Source organism: Alternaria arbusti, assembly GCF_024043155.1.
Source record: "Alternaria arbusti strain BMP 1465 chromosome Unknown scaffold_6, whole genome shotgun sequence".
In the NCBI taxonomy this organism is placed as follows: Eukaryota; Fungi; Ascomycota; class Dothideomycetes; order Pleosporales; family Pleosporaceae; genus Alternaria; species Alternaria arbusti.
In genome coordinates this window covers 782804-802309 of record NW_026249946.1, presented here as the reverse complement: position 1 = coordinate 802309, position 19506 = coordinate 782804, and the positions used below count along the sequence as shown (strand labels likewise).

General features: G+C 52.8%; 6 protein-coding genes across 6 annotated transcripts; 4 read left to right on the top strand and 2 right to left on the bottom strand.

The window, feature by feature from the left end:
• Positions 1 to 5378: 5378 nt before the first annotated feature.
• On the bottom strand, positions 5379 to 9299 carry J4E86_005472 (uncharacterized protein; the record flags this gene model as incomplete). The annotated part of the gene is made up of 5 exons (XM_051446006.1): positions 5379 to 5389; positions 5443 to 7791; positions 7841 to 8501; positions 8554 to 8928; positions 8976 to 9299. The coding sequence occupies 5 exons, from the start codon at positions 9297 to 9299 to the stop codon at positions 5379 to 5381; spliced, it is 3720 nt and encodes a 1239-aa protein (XP_051302773.1).
• Positions 9300 to 9880: 581 nt separating this feature from the next.
• Positions 9881 to 11215, top strand: J4E86_005471 (uncharacterized protein; the record flags this gene model as incomplete). The annotated part of the gene is made up of 2 exons (XM_051446005.1): positions 9881 to 10213; positions 10307 to 11215. 2 exons carry the CDS (start codon positions 9881 to 9883, stop codon positions 11213 to 11215), a joined length of 1242 nt encoding a protein of 413 aa, XP_051302772.1.
• A 251-nt stretch (positions 11216 to 11466) lies between these two features.
• J4E86_005470 (uncharacterized protein) lies at positions 11467 to 12162 on the top strand (the record flags this gene model as incomplete). Its single annotated transcript, XM_051446004.1, has 1 exon — positions 11467 to 12162. The coding sequence occupies one exon, from the start codon at positions 11467 to 11469 to the stop codon at positions 12160 to 12162; it is 696 nt and encodes a 231-aa protein (XP_051302771.1).
• Positions 12163 to 12571: 409 nt separating this feature from the next.
• On the top strand, positions 12572 to 14415 carry J4E86_005469 (uncharacterized protein; the record flags this gene model as incomplete). Its single annotated transcript, XM_051446003.1, has 4 exons — positions 12572 to 12696; positions 12755 to 12873; positions 12923 to 13909; positions 14087 to 14415. 4 exons carry the CDS (start codon positions 12572 to 12574, stop codon positions 14413 to 14415), a joined length of 1560 nt encoding a protein of 519 aa, XP_051302770.1.
• Positions 14416 to 15710: 1295 nt separating this feature from the next.
• J4E86_005468 (uncharacterized protein) lies at positions 15711 to 17045 on the bottom strand (the record flags this gene model as incomplete). Its single annotated transcript, XM_051446002.1, has 2 exons — positions 15711 to 16926; positions 16972 to 17045. 2 exons carry the CDS (start codon positions 17043 to 17045, stop codon positions 15711 to 15713), a joined length of 1290 nt encoding a protein of 429 aa, XP_051302769.1.
• Positions 17046 to 17329: 284 nt separating this feature from the next.
• Positions 17330 to 19012, top strand: J4E86_005467 (uncharacterized protein; the record flags this gene model as incomplete). Its single annotated transcript, XM_051446001.1, has 2 exons — positions 17330 to 17843; positions 17898 to 19012. The coding sequence occupies 2 exons, from the start codon at positions 17330 to 17332 to the stop codon at positions 19010 to 19012; spliced, it is 1629 nt and encodes a 542-aa protein (XP_051302768.1).
• Between the last annotated feature and the right edge of the window lie 494 nt (positions 19013 to 19506).

Sequence of the window (19506 nt, the reverse complement as noted above, 5' to 3'; positions counted from 1 at the left end):
CCCTTTTTCGATTTGTAGGATCGGAGTCTGGCGTCGACAGCTTAGGAACTTGCTCCGAGAAGCCCGTGCTATAGCATCGTCCCCATACCCAGACGTAAGTCTTGCATCCTACAATACAAGCTCTGAGCTATACAGACTCTAGCATCAACCAACATGGAAAGCACGATGATACGTTACCCTAGGCTTTGTAAAAGATACGTGGTTGTAGTATCTGTTGCTTCCGACACGGGAGCCAGCGGTCACACGACCCTAAAGTCTCGGCAACTCAGTCTTCTCGGAAGCTGCCTCAGGCAGTACCAATGAGCCCTCGATATCTCTGTGCCCTTGCAATGCCCTCGGGTGCCTGGCTGGTCTCTCGGTGTAGGTACTTGTTGAGGGTAGTCGTATGATACCATAAAACCGACCGGCCTCATGTCCGACAGCGCGGCAGGTCCCCTCAGCTCTACCCGGGAAGCTGGTATGTATGTCTCATTCAACAGCCATCGGGCCGTATAGCATGTTGTGTATGGGTAATAGACCCTATGCAGAGTCATTGGATGGATGCGGATCAAATGACGTGCCGGTCAAGGAGAGTTCGGGCTGATGCCTGGTATGGGTTGAGCATCTTGTGATGTAGCGGTATTGATCAGCGGTCTATACAAGAATCCATAGCTCGGAGGGAGCCAATTCACTCACCATTAGCGCCATGTTGGATTGCAAGCACTTGACAGGTAGCACTGTTGCTTCCAGGGGAGGCTATATGTGTGGGTCCGATGTAAGACACCTCGATGATACTTGGAGCGGAATACGTAAGCTTTTTTGGCTGGTAGGGCTGTTGGAGTGGACCCAAAATCCGATGCCTCAGGCTGTCCGGTGTTGTTGCAATATGTAATCGGTGTGTGCGGCGCTTGCCAAAAGGGCCGGCTCGGCACAGCCGAATTGAAGGGCAGAGCGGAATAGGCATCGCACGATAGGTGTTGCGGGAGAAATTATGTTGTCAGAGCGGCTCCGGGAGTTGCAGACTAGTGTGGCGGAGGCACAGTTGAGGTGGTTTCCTTCCGACGCTCCGTTGTGCTGAGGCGCTCGTGGTGCCGTGTGGCGTATTCGCTGTTCTGACAAGACTGCCTGACGGCCACTTCCCGGGCCCGAACATCAATGCAATGTGACTGCTCTCGGTAGGGGCGAAAATTACCTAGCTACCGTTGCTCTGTCTAGTGATCTTTGATTGAGGCGCGGAAACCGCATAGCAAGACTCGATGGAGAAAAATATCTTGTGTAACTATAAAGCGCGCAGTATCTTCGATACGAAATATATAACTACGGAACAGCCATCATTTTTCCAGACCTTCATCTTGCAAGATATCTAGATTCAACACCTACTTCCAATCGTCTCTTCATCCTCTCTCCAGCTTCATCATGTCGTCTTGTTCAAACCAAATGCAACAGTCGTCTACTGGTGGCAGACCTACCGGCGCGACAGGTGGTGGCTACAACAAATATCCATGCCCAAACTGGCAGCAGGCAGGTCACCCATCAAATTACAACTTCGTCGACCAAAAGGATCAGCTGTGCGCTCATTGCATGGTCAGTCTATCAGTTCCACGGTTTCGCACTGCGCTAACCATTCTATCAGTGCGCACCCCGCCGGCGCTGAAAGGAAGCATCTTGCAACATCAGTGCAGATGGACTTGGAGAGTCGCAGTCGTGCTTGTTTTGAACACGTTGCGAGGGCGTTTTCAGTTCTTGTGGGGTACTATTTGGGTTCTATTCGGGTGTTTGTTGAGTCAAGTGACGATGTTTAGATCAAGCTGCACTGCTTGAGTTGACGCAAGTTTAATGGAATGGAAGCTGATTGCGCATGTTTCTCCTCCCCACTTTGCAAGTCAGTGTCAGTGTCCAGCACCGATCGCTTTTCTTGCACTCATCATGCTGCAGCTGATCCACTCCGAGCGTTGTCTTGTCTACAAGGCACCCCCATGATCAGGATTCGCATACATGCGGAAGGAGCTGCTTGTGGTAAGAGCATCTGACGTCAAAGCGGCATCCGCACCCAAACTAGGGATACTGCGAGTGCCTTCGTCCTCCGCTTCAACCATCTACGCCTCGCACTGCAACGGACCGAGCCTGAACTTCCATGGCTGGAAGGCTATGCGGGCGTCTACTCTTGGAAACGGCAGATGGCGCGAGAATTCTCAGCGGCGGCGGCGACAGGTGGACCCCCAACCAACACCCACGTTAATCAGCGCCTTAGCCGGTTCCTCATCAGCCGTGATTGATCGACGATGGATGCACAATGATCATGCGGGGCAATAACCGAGGGAAATCCGCTTTCTCTGTTGAGAGTGCACGATTGCAACGGAAGGGGCGTCCAATCGGTCTAGCTAAACCCTCGAATCGAGAAAGTTGATGAGCCGAAGAAGCCGGACAATCACCAGTACCACCAAGATTGCCCATGTTTGGCATCCCGTATGTTGATGCAAGACCGGCTGATAGGCATGAGAGGATACTCACCCTCGCGATCATCTTCATGGATCGGTTTTCCATCTTCAGCGCTCTCTCGATCCATCGCTTCGATCTGTTCACCCTTTTGAGTCTTTAGACCCCAACCTGCCACCGATTGACAACGGCTTCGTATCATGGGAAGTGCCAATTCCACGCCAGCACGTTCACTCTACTGCAGGGAAAGCGGGACTTTACGCGCTAAGCGCGCATGATTCGTTGTCTTTCTTGTTGGACAGCTTCTGCTTCGACGAATCATGCGCACACTCAAAAGAATCCGGAAGGGCTTGCCACATTCCGTAGCGCAAGGTCATGACAAAGACGCCAAAGATATGGGCTAGCCCTGTTTCACCCAGACATGTTAGGTCCCTTTAGGCAAATGATGCTGGATATGATCTGGTTGGATACCATCCAGAATGACATGCAGAAGCCCGTTATCGAGCAATGGACCGAAGGCCGGTAGCTGGGAGACGGCACAAGGAAAACTCTAGATCGACGCTGATCTCGACCAGGCGATTAAGCGCGCAAAAACGTGGCATGCCGATTCATTGGAATTGGAAATGCACAGTGGGTCTCTAAGCTTGCGAAGTACTCCAGGGAACCCAGCTCCCCGCATCCTTACATGTCTCTCCCACCGAGTCATGAGCGCGGTGATTTCCCCAACGGCTACCGGGTTTCGCCAGGACTCAGGGCCGATTCAGTATAGTGTGGTCTCTGTCAGAAGATTGAGCAGTGACGTCGTTTTGGCAGTTCCCACGGTACTAACTCTCACGCTATCTCCATGATGATAGTTTAGTGTTTGCACCAAACCTCCGCACTACGCAGATAGTAGTTGGAGCAGTAGCACGGGGTACAGCGCCTGCCGATCACCATCATTCATCCACCGTGACATGGCAGTGCTTACAGTGTATGCTTGTTGGAAGCGACACATCTCGTATCGTATACAACGGCCAGCCACGGAGATACGCACACGGAAAATAACACATGAGCTGGACCCGAGGTTTGGCTATCCGGACTTTTGCAGGATCCTTGATCCCAGGCATCGACCTCTTCTGCGACCACGCTGAGCCTTACGCACACACCAGGAGCGATCCGTCCTCGAGCCACATCATCGGAAAGCAGCGAATGGGAAAATATATTCACGTCACACACGGCTCAACTTGTTATGCGACTGCGCCGTCGGCAATTCTAACCCAGAAAAACGAAGCAGCAGTATATGGCATCCTCAAGTAAATTGTCGGGGCCATGTTTTGGAGATAGACAGGTCATCCCGTACGAAGCTACGGGCCTGGTGTAAACTGCGGCCGGCGCTACAAGACACAGATTCACTGGACGCAACAATCCAACATCGCAAGCTCTTGAATACTCCACCTAAGCTAATGAAGCAACCTCTTCCGATGTATGAGGTATGTGCTGAAAACATGTGACCGCAGGTCTATGCATGCAGGTGCAGGAAAAAACAACTACTCCATCCCAAATAACCGGGTATGCATATGCAGGTTAGGTTAGCCGAGTAAACGCATATTTGTCCCAACCAACACGATCTTCAATTTCGTTTCATCGCTCATACTCCTCAACAACGAAGACGCAACACCGCTTCCATGATGATATCAGGTGTGGCATGACTAACGACGACCCAACCTTCGGCCTGAGGATTTTGAGCCTGAATGACCTAGGCATGTCATGGACCGCACAGTGGTAAGGATACAATTCCAAGCGTTTAAGCCGCGGCCATGACCATGCAGCCTTACGATGACCGATGACCTGCACTCCATGGCAACCATGCGCGCAGGCCGTCCCAACAAAGGAAGCCGCGATGCCACCGGTACTACCCACAGCTCACGATATCGATATGAAGTCCACTCGTATGTCTTACTTCCAAACACCCAAGGCACGTAAATCGGGCAGGTGTGCAAGGCGTAAAAAAAACGTCCCGTCCGTCATCCTTCCTCTAAGCGCCGGCTCATGCGGCGCGGTCGTAACAAAAGCGAGCCAAAACCTGGTCCTGGACCCAGCTGATCAACGCTAGGCCTTCCTAAAACCTACGTCTTGGTCTAGTGCAGTAAGCATCGCCTGGATATGATGGTGGCTTGCACGCTCTGGAGGAGTGCTGCGGCGCAGCAAGCGCCGGCGCGTAAATGGGGTTGAAGCGAAATGGGCCGATCCTGCCTTGAACAAACGGACGACGACCGCGTCCCTGGAATGAGGGCCAAAATCAATGGGTCGATTGCTAACCAACGAGTCGGTATACGAGAATAGTATAGTGCTGTGGTTCTTTTCAGGCCAGCAATGTGCTGGCTGGGCAAGGCAGACGTGTAGCTACGCAGCATCGCAATTCGCGTAGGTACGTCGGATACAGCTTCATCACTGTTTCATGACTACATCATCATCTGTGCTTTTGGACTCCCGCCCGCTTATGTTGGGGTCGTGCTTACGATGCTGATATGATCTTCAGATATTGGTGCACTAGTCGCGACATCCAACGTGCCGCAGCCGAGCTCTCGCATCGTGAGTGCGAGCGTTACCATGTTCTCTTACTTTCCCGTTGATCATAGTACGTTGCGCAATGAAATCGCCCCAAGTGGTAGAGTGTTCGTAGCTATGTTCCTGTTTCCAATGGGCCTCTTGTCCCCATGTGCACCTCTAAATCTCGTGGGAGTGAAGCCATGGCCGATGAGTAAAGTTGGTATTGAGATTTGATTAGTTATTATGGTTCCTAACTTTGCTTTGACTACCTCATAACACCATGCACCTCGAAATAGAGAGCCGTGAGAATTCTCGGCCATGTCAAGGCTGACCACCCTGACGTTTTGCAGCCTCATCAACGCCATGTTACGAAGTCGATATCATATGGGACAGCTCGTGTAATCGTTAAAACGCCATCGTGCTCTTTGGTGTGACTATCCGGTTTCTGTAGATGTGTTAGTCTGCATCTCTTGCTTAAGGGTATCATGAAGAACTCACCAGTCTCAACACCGGGTTGCCTTCCGTCCAATCCTCCAGTGACCTTCTTCTTCAGCTTAGATAGCCCGATCTTAGCCTCATCCTTTGCGAATTTCGCATTCCGCGCAGGCTTCCACTGCATTAGTCCACGGTGCTTCCTCTCTTCGGCTCTCTTATTCTGCTTGTTGACACTTCCGTTTCCGCTCGATGATGTCTCATCTGTCTCGGCTGTGGTACTTGTACGAGTTGTAGCCATGGACTGGCGAGCTTGATGATCCTCGGTTGGCGATAGATCGGTCTTTTGTGACTTCAGTTGACCATTACCTTTGCTTTGGTCACCTCCGCCCTGGCCACCACTCATAGCCTTCGCGTTGCCTACCGTATCAGCATCTTCGACACCAATGTCCGATGAAGAATAGCTTGCGCCATAGTCGTCATCAGAATCGTCGTTAGCTTCATTGTCGGATGGATGGTGACGGTCGTGTAGTGGCTCTTCGACGCCAGGTTCACGTCTCTTTTGACGTCTGGTGTTCATGTAGGCTTTGGGGTTGTCTCCGAAAGCACCGGACCAGTCCTGGCCATCCTTTGCAAGCCACTGGCGCTTTTCTTCCTCACTTGCATTCTTCAGGATGTCGCGTCCTGTAGTCAATGACTGGTCATGTAGCTCCTGAACGCGGTCTGGTATCTCCTTTTCGACCTTGTGGTTTCGAACACCTTCCGTAACACAAGCCTCCCATGTCTCAAAGGTCTCGCGTGTATCGTTGTCGGTGATGAAAGCAGCGTGCGCCTCGTCCGTACCAGCCTTGAAGCGAGCACGGAATTGCAGGCGGCCCACCTCTTGGAGGTCGTCGAGACCAGGTTCCTTGTGGCAGTTTGATTCGGTGATGTAGTTTTGTGTGAGTCGAGCAGGGGCCGCAGTCTTCCAGATTGGGATGTTGATGTCTGCATCCTCATTGTCGATGAAGTGCTGGAGCCAGATTACCGCATAAGCGTCTGCCTTGCGGTGATTGCTGATGTGGAATTCGAACACGATCGGTGACCTGTAGCGGTGCTTTACTGGTAGTCGGACGTTGTTCTTTCCATTGCCTTCTTCCAAATCCCAGTAATAGCCATCTCCTTCTTGAAGTTTGGTGGCAGCGCTACGACCTAGCTGGCCAGTGCTACCTCCGGTTCGTAATTTGATCTTGGGGTGATGGTTGTATCCTAGAGCAAGAATGCGCTGCGACCGGAACTCGAAGGTGCCGACGTCCCAGCCAAGCATTTGCGGTGGCAGGCGAGTTTCGATGCTACGGAACAGCAGAGAGATGCGGATGCGGCCGAAACCAATACCACCGTCGAGCGGATACCATCGCGTGACCTGAGATGAGGTTTCGAGGATGTCAGATAGCTTCAGTGGCACCACGCCCAGAATAGGGTCGTGCTCCCTGTTCCTTTGGTCGCGCACCGTTACCGTGATGATAGCCGATCGCCAGTCACGGACGAATCGTTCGGTACCTGCGTTGAAGATGGGCTGGGACGAGACAGCCTTCGAACGAGTTCGGTAGACTAGCTCGTCGTTGAACAAAATCGTACAGTAGCTGTTTGGAAGGTCGCCACCAGTCTCTTCTTTGCCTTCGCCGTAAGGCTTCGCCGGCTCATACTCGCGACCTCTAGGGTCGGCGCTACCCTTGACGTTCTCGAGCTCTAGGTTCACAATCTGGTGGCAAACCACACTGCAGATACCGCTAGGCCAGAGAGGATCCGGTGGAGTATGCATGACAGCATCATCTTCTTCTGAGTTGATGACACCCTTCTCGTCTTGTAGCTCAGGCTTGTCCTTCAACTCGTCTGGGAGAGACTTGTTCTTGCCGTCCGTCCGCATCTCTTTCCTGAACTTCGGCTTGGTGAAGTAACCGACTTCCCAGTGAAGTTCTCCGGGCATCTCGCTATCGGCCTCCATACCAGCCAGCTTTGAAGTCTGCGGGTACATCTTGCCGGGGTGTTGAATCATCTTCTGCATGGAAATCTCGACCTTTCCGACAATGTCATCGGCGGTGTGTCGGTCGGAGTCCCAGAGTTCTACGCTCAGGTTCTCATTGGCTTTGATCAGTTCTGGCCCGACGAGAACAGCTGCTGTCTCTTCCCAGATTGGATTCAGATCATCGGTAATGACCCGAGTGCAGTACATTGGCTTTCCGTATTTCGAGAATGCGATAGTGATGTAAGGGTCGCTTCCACCATGTTTAGATCCACGCTTGTCTTGCTTGCTCAGGCCAACAGCGCGGTGGATACGGATCCAGAGAACACCGAGGGCTTCCGTGTCCTTCTGAACGGAGTCGCCCTGGAGAATAGCTCGCATGTCAATAGACATGGACTTGGGCGCAACATACACTAGGCTGATTAGCATGCTTTCTTTCTCCCTCTAGAAGGGCTCACTTACTGCTTGCCGCTGCCTTGATGGCATAGTTGACGAAGTTACTGATCAATGGGAGGTTGAGGATGTTTACACCCTTCTCCACCATAGGTGTACATCCGGCACTGACCTGTGGGGCGCCCATCAACGTGAAGGTCAATGTCTTCAGGAAAGGAGGCTCGGGTGTCATGTTGAGACGCAGGCGGACTGTACCGACAAGTCCCTGCAGTTCGACGAAGATGGGCAGCGGAACACCGAAGAGACCCTTAATCCCCAAGTAGAATACCAGCTGCATGTGCATGTTTCGTGCTCTCTCCGAAACTCGCTTTCCACTGGGGCTCGCGTGATATGCGAAAGAGACCTCCAAATTGTAGTAGTCGCCACCTTCTTCGTCTGCTGCTGCTTCTTGTGGGTCTTTCGTCTTTTTGTTCTCTTCGTGGATGGACCTCTTCATGTCGCCCATGTGTGAGTCCGGAAGTGCTCGCAAGCTAAGGATGCGCAACGGGTTGCTTCCTTGGTTGATCTCAGCCACGCGGACGTTTTCGATAACACCGGGTACGGAGGCCTGCATGACATCTTCAAGCATGTCGGCAACGCCGGAGAACATGTCGGGGTTTATAAGGCCCCAAACAATAGCGAGAAGCGTGTTCATCCATTCGACGGATTCGGGTAGCAAGTTCAGAGAGGCCTACAAGATGGTTAGCTATCGCTCATGTGGGTGGACTTTCGCAAATACACACCATCTGGCCTCGGACTTGCTCGCTGTCCCACTCTACCTCTCGTCCGCTGCGTACGACTTCCTTCATCCAGAGAAATACGCCAGAAGCCAGGCACATGCCGAGTGGTATGAGACCCTTCAGTGCGCCACCGAACATCTTGCCTACGACAACTGTTCCAATCAAGATACCCGCGCACAGGTAGTTGGCTCGTGTTTCGAGTGCGGCAAACATGGGCTCGTAGCTGACTGAGGGTGTCGGGTGGAAGAGAACGTTCGTCTTTTCGCCGTGGATAGGTACGTCGGTCGTCGTGCCTTCGGCGACTGGATCTGGTGGAGCTGTGACATCCTGGTTGTGCTTGTAGTCTTCCAGAGATTGGGAGGCGTCGGTCTTGATAGGCTGCAGAGTGTTAGAGATCGTTTACTGAGCCGACACAGGATACGTACCGTTTGCTTGTCAAGATTCGCGTTTGGTATAACTAGATGCGGGTTGTCGACCTCGTCCATCATATCCTCGTTGACATCGGCAATGGTGACTTCCCTACCAGTCGTAGGGTCAGTAACCACCTTCTCTGTACCCTTGATTTGCCGTTCCTGCTGCTTATGGGGTTGCGATTGCTGCTGGTTTTGCTGCTTTGATGCTTCGTCTATTCTCTTGTCCCGAGCCGCCTTGTCCTTGTCCAGATTTTCGACGAACTGCCTGACGGTAGGGATTGGGTTATGGCCCGAGTAATGCCCTCCCGGGGCGTGTTGCTGCTGTTGTGACGCCATACTGTGCTATGTCTCCTCCGAAGTGACCGCCCAAGTCAAAAGTCAAGGGTGTGGAGGGGCGAAAGGGCTCACAGCAGTTGCGGCTGTTGCGGGAGGATCGAGGATCGTATGGGCCGATGGAGATATATTGGGAGAGTTTGGGCCTAGCGAAGATCTCCCCGCTTAAGAAGCGAAAGCAAGGAACAAGCAAGCTGCAAGACCATAAAAGAGTTCCCGCGCGCGGGGCTGCCAATTGCAGTCAATGACGTAGGGCAAGTGCGCCCAATGCTGCAACAGGAGCAGCCGCGTTACCTTTTTGCGCACGACGCGTACCCAACCTTTGCTTGTGCCACGGCACGAAGCTGTCAAAATCTCCACTGTGGCTGGAATTCTGGTAATCACCCTGGCTGTCGCGTTCATGGATCGCGAGATCCGCCTATAATGACGTCAATGCACATGGTGTGGCTGCATTGGCCAATCAGGGCATGGTGGGGCTGATCGTCCCCTCCACCTTGGAACGACTCATGATCTCCTTGCTCACGCCTTGCTAACGGAAGTTACCCGCTCTCTATTTCGAGCGCGCTATTGGCCAGGTCTACATTATGTCAGGCTGGTTCACTCTCTTTACCAATTGTCGCTACATCCTCAATGGCGAGCTTGTTGAGGACCATCTCGTTATCTCAGATGAGACCGGACGCATCCTGAAAAGAGAAGGCTACATTGGCGGCGAGGCTATCGACTTGGAAGACAGTATCATAGCTCCAGGCTTTCTGGAACTACACACCAATGGGGCAAATGGTTTCCACTTCACACACTATGAGGACCAAAAGACGTACGCGACCAAGATAGATGATATTGCGAGGTACTACGCGACTCAGGGTGTCACGGGGTTCTGGGCAACCCTACCAACTGTAAAGAGTGATGAATTCCAGAAGGTGAGACAGATATAGCGTGATGGGCCGCTTTTGTCATGCAATGGAACCATCTTCGGGTGCATACATTGTGCAAGCTTACTGACACGGCTCCAGATCCTTCCCTCTTTGCAGCCACGCCAAATTCCCTCTTCAGCATCTCTTCTCGGGGCTCATACCGAAGGGCCATATCTACATCCAGATAAGAAGGGCGCGCACAACAGTTCCCTCTTTCACCCATGCTCGACCTCTCCTTCGACTGTCTACGGATCCACTAATTTGCAATCTATCGTCAAGCTTGTGACCGTCGCACCAGAACTTCAAGATTCAGCTGCACTTATCAAATCGCTTACGTCGCAGGGAATCAAAGTAGCAATGGGCCATTCTACTGCCACGTATGAACAAGGATTGACGGGCCTGAAAGCTGAAGCGAGTGGATTAACACATACCTTAAATGCCATGCCAGCTTGGGCATCACGAGCGCCTGGATTAGCTGGCCTGGTCTCGCTACCGGAAACAGGAAAGGTCGCACCGCCGTGGTATACCATCATTGCGGACGGAGAGCATCTGCATCCCAATACCGTGTCTTTGCTTCATCGCTCAAGCCCAAAGCGGTCGATTCTGATAACAGACAGCATTGAGCTTGCTTCACTCAAGAATGGAACTTATCCTGGCCACTCGCAAATCCCTTTTGAACAGGTGAAGAATGGTACACGGGCGACGATTGCTGGAACCGACACGTTGATCGGTGGCTGTATACCACTCCAGCAGAGTGTGAGAAACTTGATGGATTGGTCCGGATGTGGAATCGCAGAGGCTGTGGGCACGGTTACAGAAAACGTGGCTGCCTTTATGGGCGTTGACGGAGAAGGTGGAAGAGGTGTGCTAAAGGAGGGTAGAAGAGCAGACTTGACGGTATTGAATGAGCAAGGCGAAGTGCTACAAACTTGGGTCGCGGGACACAAAGTATGGGACAAGGAAGAAGACATCAGGGCACACGAGGACGATGGTGAAGCAAGAGGCTGATACTTAGATACACGAGAGCACTGTTGCTAAAGAGCATGTTGACAATGCGGCACTAAACAATTACAACGCCGCTGGACTGTCAGCACCTTCCTACATATAAACGCTGTGTAAGTCGAGGGCTAGCACGAGCGAGCAGCACTTGCGTGAAGTCAAAGAACGTGTGAAGTATATCAACTATATAGTCAGCTCTCGAGGCACAAACGACTTCGTCTCTCTAACCGTCGCTGCACATGTTGCACACCACCCAAACTATGAGCACCGAGAACAACACCCAGTCTATATTACACATCTCTACACCCGAACCACAGAAACCGTCCCCACCCCTTCTGATCTTCGTTCTCGGCCCTCCCTGTGCCGGCAAGTCGACGATATGCACCATTCTAGCCAAACACTTCGATCTAGACCATTTCTCCCTCGGCAATGAACTCCGTAACCTGGTCTCCTCAAACTCGACTGGCCATCCCGCTCGCATTAAATGCAAGCTGTCCGTTGAGGAGTTGCAGGATCTCACCAAGAACGTCAAAGCAGGCACATTGGCACCTTCCAGTAGGACACCAAAGTACGTCCGGGAGCGCATCTTTCCTGATGGTGTCGTTCCGCCAAACGTACGAATCCTGATCGACGGCTTTCCTAGGGGAGTGGATCGGTGGAAGACTTTCAAGGAAAGTGTCAAAGACATATGGCAGCCCGATGGCAATACCTGGGTACTGGCATTGTGTACTAATCGGGAAGTGGCAAGAGAGAGGTTTGTGAGTCGCGGAAGAGCGGGCGATGTCTTCGAGAAGCGATATGACAGTCATGAGGATTCTATCGGCGACATCATCGCTGCGATGAAGCAGGATGGGATGAATGTTATTGAGTGTGAGACTGGGTTGGGCTTCGACCCGCATGATATAGTCGGAATCGTTGAGAGCATCTCACGATTAGTGGAGGGCAATCAGGCATGAGCAGAGGCTCCCCATGTCATGGGTAGCTGATCAGGTCAGATCGTGCCAGCCATCTCTTTAAGAGGAATTGCATCGTCGCATGGACCAATCTTCCCACCGTATGCGTAGCCATTACTGGAAAGATATCGAAAGCGCATTCGTTTCATACGCATCCAAACAAGCTATCGCGTGTCTTAAGGTGATGTATCGCCACATTCGAGCCGCTAATTCAGGTGAAATCCAAAGCAGTAGATACCGGACGAGATATTCTTCTCACGCGCACAAGTCCCGATCAGTGAAGACCAGGCTGCTTGTCGGACAGGCCATACGTAATGCCGGGATGCCCTGAGCGTGCGCGATGATGAAGAAAGCTCCTCGGCAGCCAGCGACAGATTTTGTCACCAGGCCCCGCTTAGTCACCCACGCTAAAATGGCGCTACCATCTCTCTCCGACATTTCAATCTTTTCCTACAGCTCCAACATGGAAACCCTCGACAACACGGAGTGGGATGTTCTCATCGTAGGCACTGGCCTGCAGCAGTCTCTTCTCGCTTTGTATGTATCTTGCTCGTCGGCGAGGGTGGACGCGATCTGACTGACGCAGCGCGTGAAGAGCTTTGTCGCGCTCGGACAAGAAGATCCTCCATGTCGACGAGAACGACTACTACGGCGGTGCCGAGGCTGCCTTTAGCTTGCAAGAAGCTGAAGAGTGGGCGCAGCGGATGACTGGTGGTAAGTAAGGATGACGTTGAATCGCCGAGCTGTCGCTAACGCATCCTAGAAACAGCGAATGCTGCCTTCTCCAACGTCGCCGTCACCAAGCCTGAGGCTACTGGTTCAGGCCCCGCGCTATCCTTCTCGAGGGCATACAGCCTGTCTCTAAGCCCCCAGGTCATCTACGCGCGCTCCTCGCTGCTTGGCTACCTAGTCTCGTCTCGGGTCTACCGTCAACTCGAGTTTCTTGCTGTCGGTACCTGGTGGGTATACTCTGCCGATGCACAGGGCGAAAGCTCGTCATCGCATGGAAGACTGCTGAAGGTGCCCAACGGCCGCGAGGATGTCTTTCAGGATCACGACCTCGACTTCAAAGCCAAGCGCGCTTTGATGAAGTTCTTGCGCTTCATCAGCGAGTACGAGGACCAGACCGAAGTTTGGGAGGAGCACCGTCAGCAGCCCTTCTCGAGCTTCTTGTCGGAGCAGTTCAAGGTTCCAGCCAGTCTGCAAGGGCCGCTGATGGCTCTGACGCTCTCGCCCACCGGGGCAGACCGTACTACCACCGAATACGCGCTACCGAGAATCGCGAGGCATCTACATTCGATCGGAGTATTCGGTGCTGGTTTTGGCGCCGTCATACCGAAGTGGGGTGGTCTATCAGAGATTAGCCAGGTCTCGTGTCGAGCCTGTGCTGTGGGTGGTGGTGTCTATGTCCTTGGAAAAGGCGTAACTCCACCCACTGACAGCGCCCCGGAGACAACCGAGAATGGTACAAAGCTTCGCCTGAAAGATGGCGAAGTTGTCACCGCGAAGTGGATCGTAGGAGGAAACTCCTCATCTGCTTCTGAGGATACATACTACAAGTCGATGACCATTGTGTCATCCTCGTTGTCGCATTTATTCCCTCCCATCGCCGAGGAAGCACCAGCACCAGCCGCTGCTGTCGTTGTCTTCCCGCCCGGATCCTTGACGTTGGAGTCGCAAGCTGAAGAGCTTCCGCCAGTTCACGTCTTTGTGCATTCGAGCGACACTGGCGAATGCCCCTCTGGTCAATGTAAGTTTTCTCTATCACTTCAACCCTACGCTGTTATGATGAACAAACCTTACGAATACTTATCTACATTGTCTGAATACCATTGAAGACAATAACTCTGACAACCTGATACAACGGCACATCCTCTACATTGTCAATGCATGGTTTTCTAGCGTCATGTTGCTGACTATACCTCAGGTGTACTATACGCGTCGACATCGATGAGCGGTCGAGATGGGTTTGCCCTGCTTCAGAAAGCTGTAGACTCGCTGTTGTCTGCTCATGACGTCTCGCCATCTCCTACCATACTATGGTCTGTCGAATACCAGCAGCAAGCGTCATCCGGATCGGAGACCTTACCGACCGATACCGACCATGTTGTTCGCTTCCCACCTCCGTCTATGGATCTCGCCTTCGATGACGCAGTGCTTGACAATGTCAAAGAGGTGTGGCAGAAGATTGTAGGCGATGATGCAGGCGAGTTCCTGGTCTTCCAAGACCGAGAAGTATATGATGATGACGAGTAATGATCTGATATGTAATGAATCAATGAATACATGATACCACCACATCTTCTGCACATTCTTCGAGACGATCGATGGAGTGCAAGTGCAACCAAGAACAAGTGATCGAGCAAAGGGGATATCGAATGAAAGAACCTATGTTCCATGTTGAACCCGTGCGATCTCACCAAACCCTATAGCGGCCCTTGACCATTAATGTTTCTTTCTATCATGCAATCTTGGGCGTTTCGTCCGCCTTTCCATTACATCTCCCGTCAGAATACACCGCAAACACCCGTTGTCTCTAGATAACCAGCCCCCAATCCCGCCATTGACATCCAGCAACTTCCGGGTAAGATCGTTCCCCTCAGGTCATTCACCTCCCCTACATACACGCGACAGAGTGAAGTCTCCTCAATCCATTCCCCCGACCTCCCCTTCCGGCTCTGAGTCTCTCTCTGCTGAAGGTAGACGTGTGTTGACAGGAGCAAAAGCCGCCTCGCCCGTTTCCTCCTGCGGCCGCCTACGTCCCGCGACCTGGCTTAGTGTTGTCCAGCTAGTCGTAGTGGTAAGCGACTGCGGCGGCGTCACAGTGCTCTGTAACGTCGTGATTGAAGTAACTCGCACCACTCCTCCGCCCGGTATGATTGTAATAATGAACGTACTACCTGACTCGGCGGTGGACGTGGACGTGGGCTTGGGCGGTGTAGGTGTGGGATGAGGTTGACCGGGCGACAAGATGTCTAGGACATCGTAGATGCTTTGTAAGGCTGGTGAGATAGACCGAGGAATTGCGGGCGATGGTCTTGTTGTGAGTGTTGTCGCCGAGCTTCCGCTTTGTGATAGAGCGATAGTGAGGATGGGTAGCCAGAGGGCGAACAGCAGGCTTGTGATGTGCATGTTGGTCGTGGTGCGCTGTCTGAGATGCGTGGACGCGACGTGGTTGAAGTAGATAGGTGACTAAGTAGGGTGGTGGTGGGGGGTCGTGACCGGATGAGCGATTGAGTGAGTTCGTGGAAGTGAAGGGAAAGTGGTCAGAGAGTGACTGACAAACGGGCGAGTGGGTCGTGAGTCAATTTGGTATCAGAGCTAATTCCTGATATTTACGCCACACAAGTCGCCTTTGTGAGGAGTGCTCTAAGCAATGTAATCGTGTGGCGTATACAATAAGGCGCGTGCGGCGGTGTGGTATTGACGGGCGATAGACACGATCAAACAAAGACCTGGACGGTCCTGCAAATGGTCTTGAGGGACGAGAAACATATCACGAGAAAGTGGAAATACTTGTTTTGTCATTTCTGATGTTCGATGTGGTGATTTCATTCCTGAATATACTTCTTAAGACTCCTCAGCCTCTCCATGGCCTGCTCCAGTACGTCATCGTTCTTGCACACGGCGAACCGTAGCCAGTCTTCCACGATATGCGCATTTCCTGGCGTGAAGAACTCAGTTGGAGGGATAGCCGCTACACCAACTTCCTTGATCAGGAACCAACTAAGCTGGAAGTCTCTTGGTCTCTCCGCAACGTGAGGAGGGAACTCATAGTCACTTGGCAACTTGACCTTGGACATGTTGACCAAAACAAAGTATCCGCCTTCGGGATCCGAGTAGGGTAGCCCAAGCTCATTGAAGACAGCGGTGAACTTGTCGATCTTGGCCTTCATCTCTTTCTTCGACTCGTCCCAGAAGTTGTGGGCGTCAGCTTGCTCGAAACCAATTGCTGTGGCTTCCTGAAGCGGCGAGACACTGCTGTAGCAGATTCGTGTGTGGGCTGCACTGACGTACTTGATCAGATGCTCGGGTCCAATCAGCCAGCCTACTCTCCAACCGGTGGCGTAGAAGTTCTTTCCTCCTGAACCGACTGTCAATGTGAGCTTGGCGATCTCTGGTGACAGAGTAGCGACGCGCGTGAAGGGAACGTAGTATAGGCGGTCGTAGACTTCATCTGAGAGGATGATGATGTTGTGCTTGACGCAGAGGTCGCCAATGGCTTGCAGCTCATCCTTGGAAAAGACCTTGCCAATGGGGTTGTGCGGAGAGTTGATGACAATCATGCGCGTCTTGGATGTAATAGCAGCTTCCAGCTCCTTCATGTCCAGGCTCCACTCGGCTGCAGACGTTGTCTTGGTCGCGCCGTCTTTGGGAGGGTGAAGAGGCACGTAGACGACCTTCCCGCCTGGCATCTCGATGTTGCTAATGTACTGGTCGAAGAAGGGCTCGAAGACGATGACCTCGTCTCCCTCCTCCAAGAAGCCCATGAAAGCGCTGAGCATGCCCTCATTTGCGCCTGTGGTGATTGTGACTTCCTTGTCGGGATCTATCGTGCGACCGAAGAAGGGAGAGTAGGCATCGGCAATGGCCTTCTTTAAACGCGGGCGGCCTTTGGTGGGCGAGTACTGGTTGCAGTCTACTTGGTCGAGCGCAGCCTTGGCGGCATCGAGGACGAACTTGGGAGGGTTGTAGCCAAAGAAGCCCTGGCCCATGTTGACGATGGGCTGCACGGGCGAGGCCGCGGCAGCTTCATTGACGATAGACCTGTGGGCGTTAGTTGTTGTCACATACTCTGATCAATTGACCTACCAGACATCCTGCTTCTGGCCCGCGACTCTCTTCGCAGGCTTGAAGGGGTCTTCCCTTCGTGTTGTCGCTGACATGGCTCGGAGAGAGGGACAGCTGGTGGGGCACCTTGGAGCTGCGGATGGTCTCTTGGTTGAGGTTCGGATGGATCTGAGAGCCGGAGTCACGATGCTTCGCATGGCAATGGCATTGGAAGATGAGCAAACCCAGAAGAGTCACGAACTGCAGCGTCTAGCATTGCGTGCTCCCGTCCGTCGTCTGCCGTCATCAAGCGGGGACAAATCCGAAATAGCGCCGGCCTTGCTCGTCGCGTTACCCCAGAATAATTCGCGTCGCGTGCGCCGAGCCACTCATCTTCGACATGGTCGACTGCCCCATCTGCACTAAAGCCGTCAAAGACGCCCGAATCAACGAACACATTGACAGCGGCTGCGAGGAGTTCCTGCTCGAGCCAGAACCTCAAGGCACGCCTAACCTGGGCAAGGCGTATAGCTTCTTTACGCCGGGCGCACGCAAACCTCCGGGCGCGACACAGAAGAATGGACACCCAACCTCGTCACCACCCGCACAGCCAGCACCGCCGACAGCGACACAGCGGATAGAGATATCAAAGACACCCCCGCCAAGCACAAAACGGCCTCTGGAAGAAGCGTCGGATACACAAGCCAATGGCGAGCAAAAATCACCATCTGCCCCGAAACGGGCGCGGAAGCTCAAGGCTGTCGAAGATGCCATGCCACTGGCGGAGCGCATGAGGCCAATGTCATTGGATGATGTATATGGTCAAGAGCTGGTGGGGCCAGGCGGCGTCCTTCGAGGCATGGTCGATGAAGGCAGGCTACCATCAATGGTACTCTGGGGAAGACCTGGAACAGGTACTACTTTCTCTATGTCCTTCGCGATCCAATCGAAGCTAACCCATTCTCTAGGCAAAACCACCATCGCCAGACTCATCGCCAACACGTCCGGCTCGCGCTTTGTCGAGATCAACAGTACAAGCACAAAGTTGGAGGAAGTGCGCAAGATCTTCGCAGAGGCCTTTAGAGACCTGCAGCTGACAGGTCGAAAGACCATCGTCTTCTGCGACGAGCTACATCGCTTCTCAAAGACACAACAAGACGCCTTCCTTGGGCCTGTAGAGTCAGGCACTATAACCCTCATAGCCGCAACAACCGAGAACCCATCATTCAAGGTCATCTCAGCTTTGCTGTCAAGATGTCGGACCTTTACGCTCGACGACCTCAAAGAAGACCACTTGGTACGAATACTCGAGCGCGCCATGGCCGCAGACAACGTCACATCCCCCGTCCTAGACAAGCCGATGCTGGAATACTTCGCCCGCTTCTCTGACGGCGACGCCAGAACAGCCCTGAATCTTCTCGAACTCGCCATGAGCCTTGCGAAGCAGCCTGACATGACCAAAGAGAAGATACAACAGAGTCTCACCAAAACCCTTGTATACGACCGCGCCGGCGACCAACACTACGATACCATATCCGCACTGCACAAGTCGATACGAGGCTCCGATCCCGACGCGGCGTTATACTACTTAGCACGCATGCTCGAGTCTGGCGAGGACCCACGATACATAGCCCGTCGGCTCATCGTTGTCGCATCCGAAGACGTTGGACTCGCAGACAACTCGATGCTGTCCCTTGCGACAGCTACATACTCTGCTTGCGAGAAGATTGGCATGCCAGAGTGCCGCATCAACCTCGCACACGCCGTTACCGCCCTCTCCCTCTCGCCCAAATCAACGCGCGCATACCGGGGTATGAACAACGCCTATGATGCGCTGAGGGAGCCAGGCGTTGCAGCACTACCCATACCGCATCACATACGCAACGCGCCGACCAAGTTGATGAAGGATATGGGCTACGGGGAGGGATACAAATACAACCCACATTACTTAGACGGCAAAGTGAAACAGGAGTACCTACCCGAAGCACTCCGAGGTCGTTCGTTTCTGGAAGATACCGACCTAGGAAGCAAGGTTGATCCAGATCTTGTCGATGACGACGAGCTGATGCCGGAGATTGACTGAGCGCAGCTTTGGATATAGTAGCGGGCAAGAGCTGACTGCATACTTGGCATTGTTTTGGCGTCTTGCATAGCGAATACGATACCCATTACGCGCTTCAATTCGAACGGATCACAAGCCGATAATGCTAATGTTACTTGACATACAAGCCAATCCCGTCTTGCCAAACGGAGAAGCTGACCAAACCACGTTGTGTGTGGTTAGGAAGCGGAAGGCGTTTGCTGACACCCGCGTCATTACCACCTGCACCTTGTGATACGCACCCATTTCATAGCCCAAACACAGTTTCCTTCATTGGTTACTGCATCCTGTGCATCACACGCTGACGCTTCTCACATATCTGAGCACTAAACCTGAACACGACGTGCGGGAATCTGCCGTTTTCTTCATCCAACCAAACTGTTTGCGCAGTGCGTTAACTGGAAATGGACAATACCACCATTGGCATTATCATCTTCTTCCTTATCAGCTCATGGTTTGGACATGTCTTATTACAT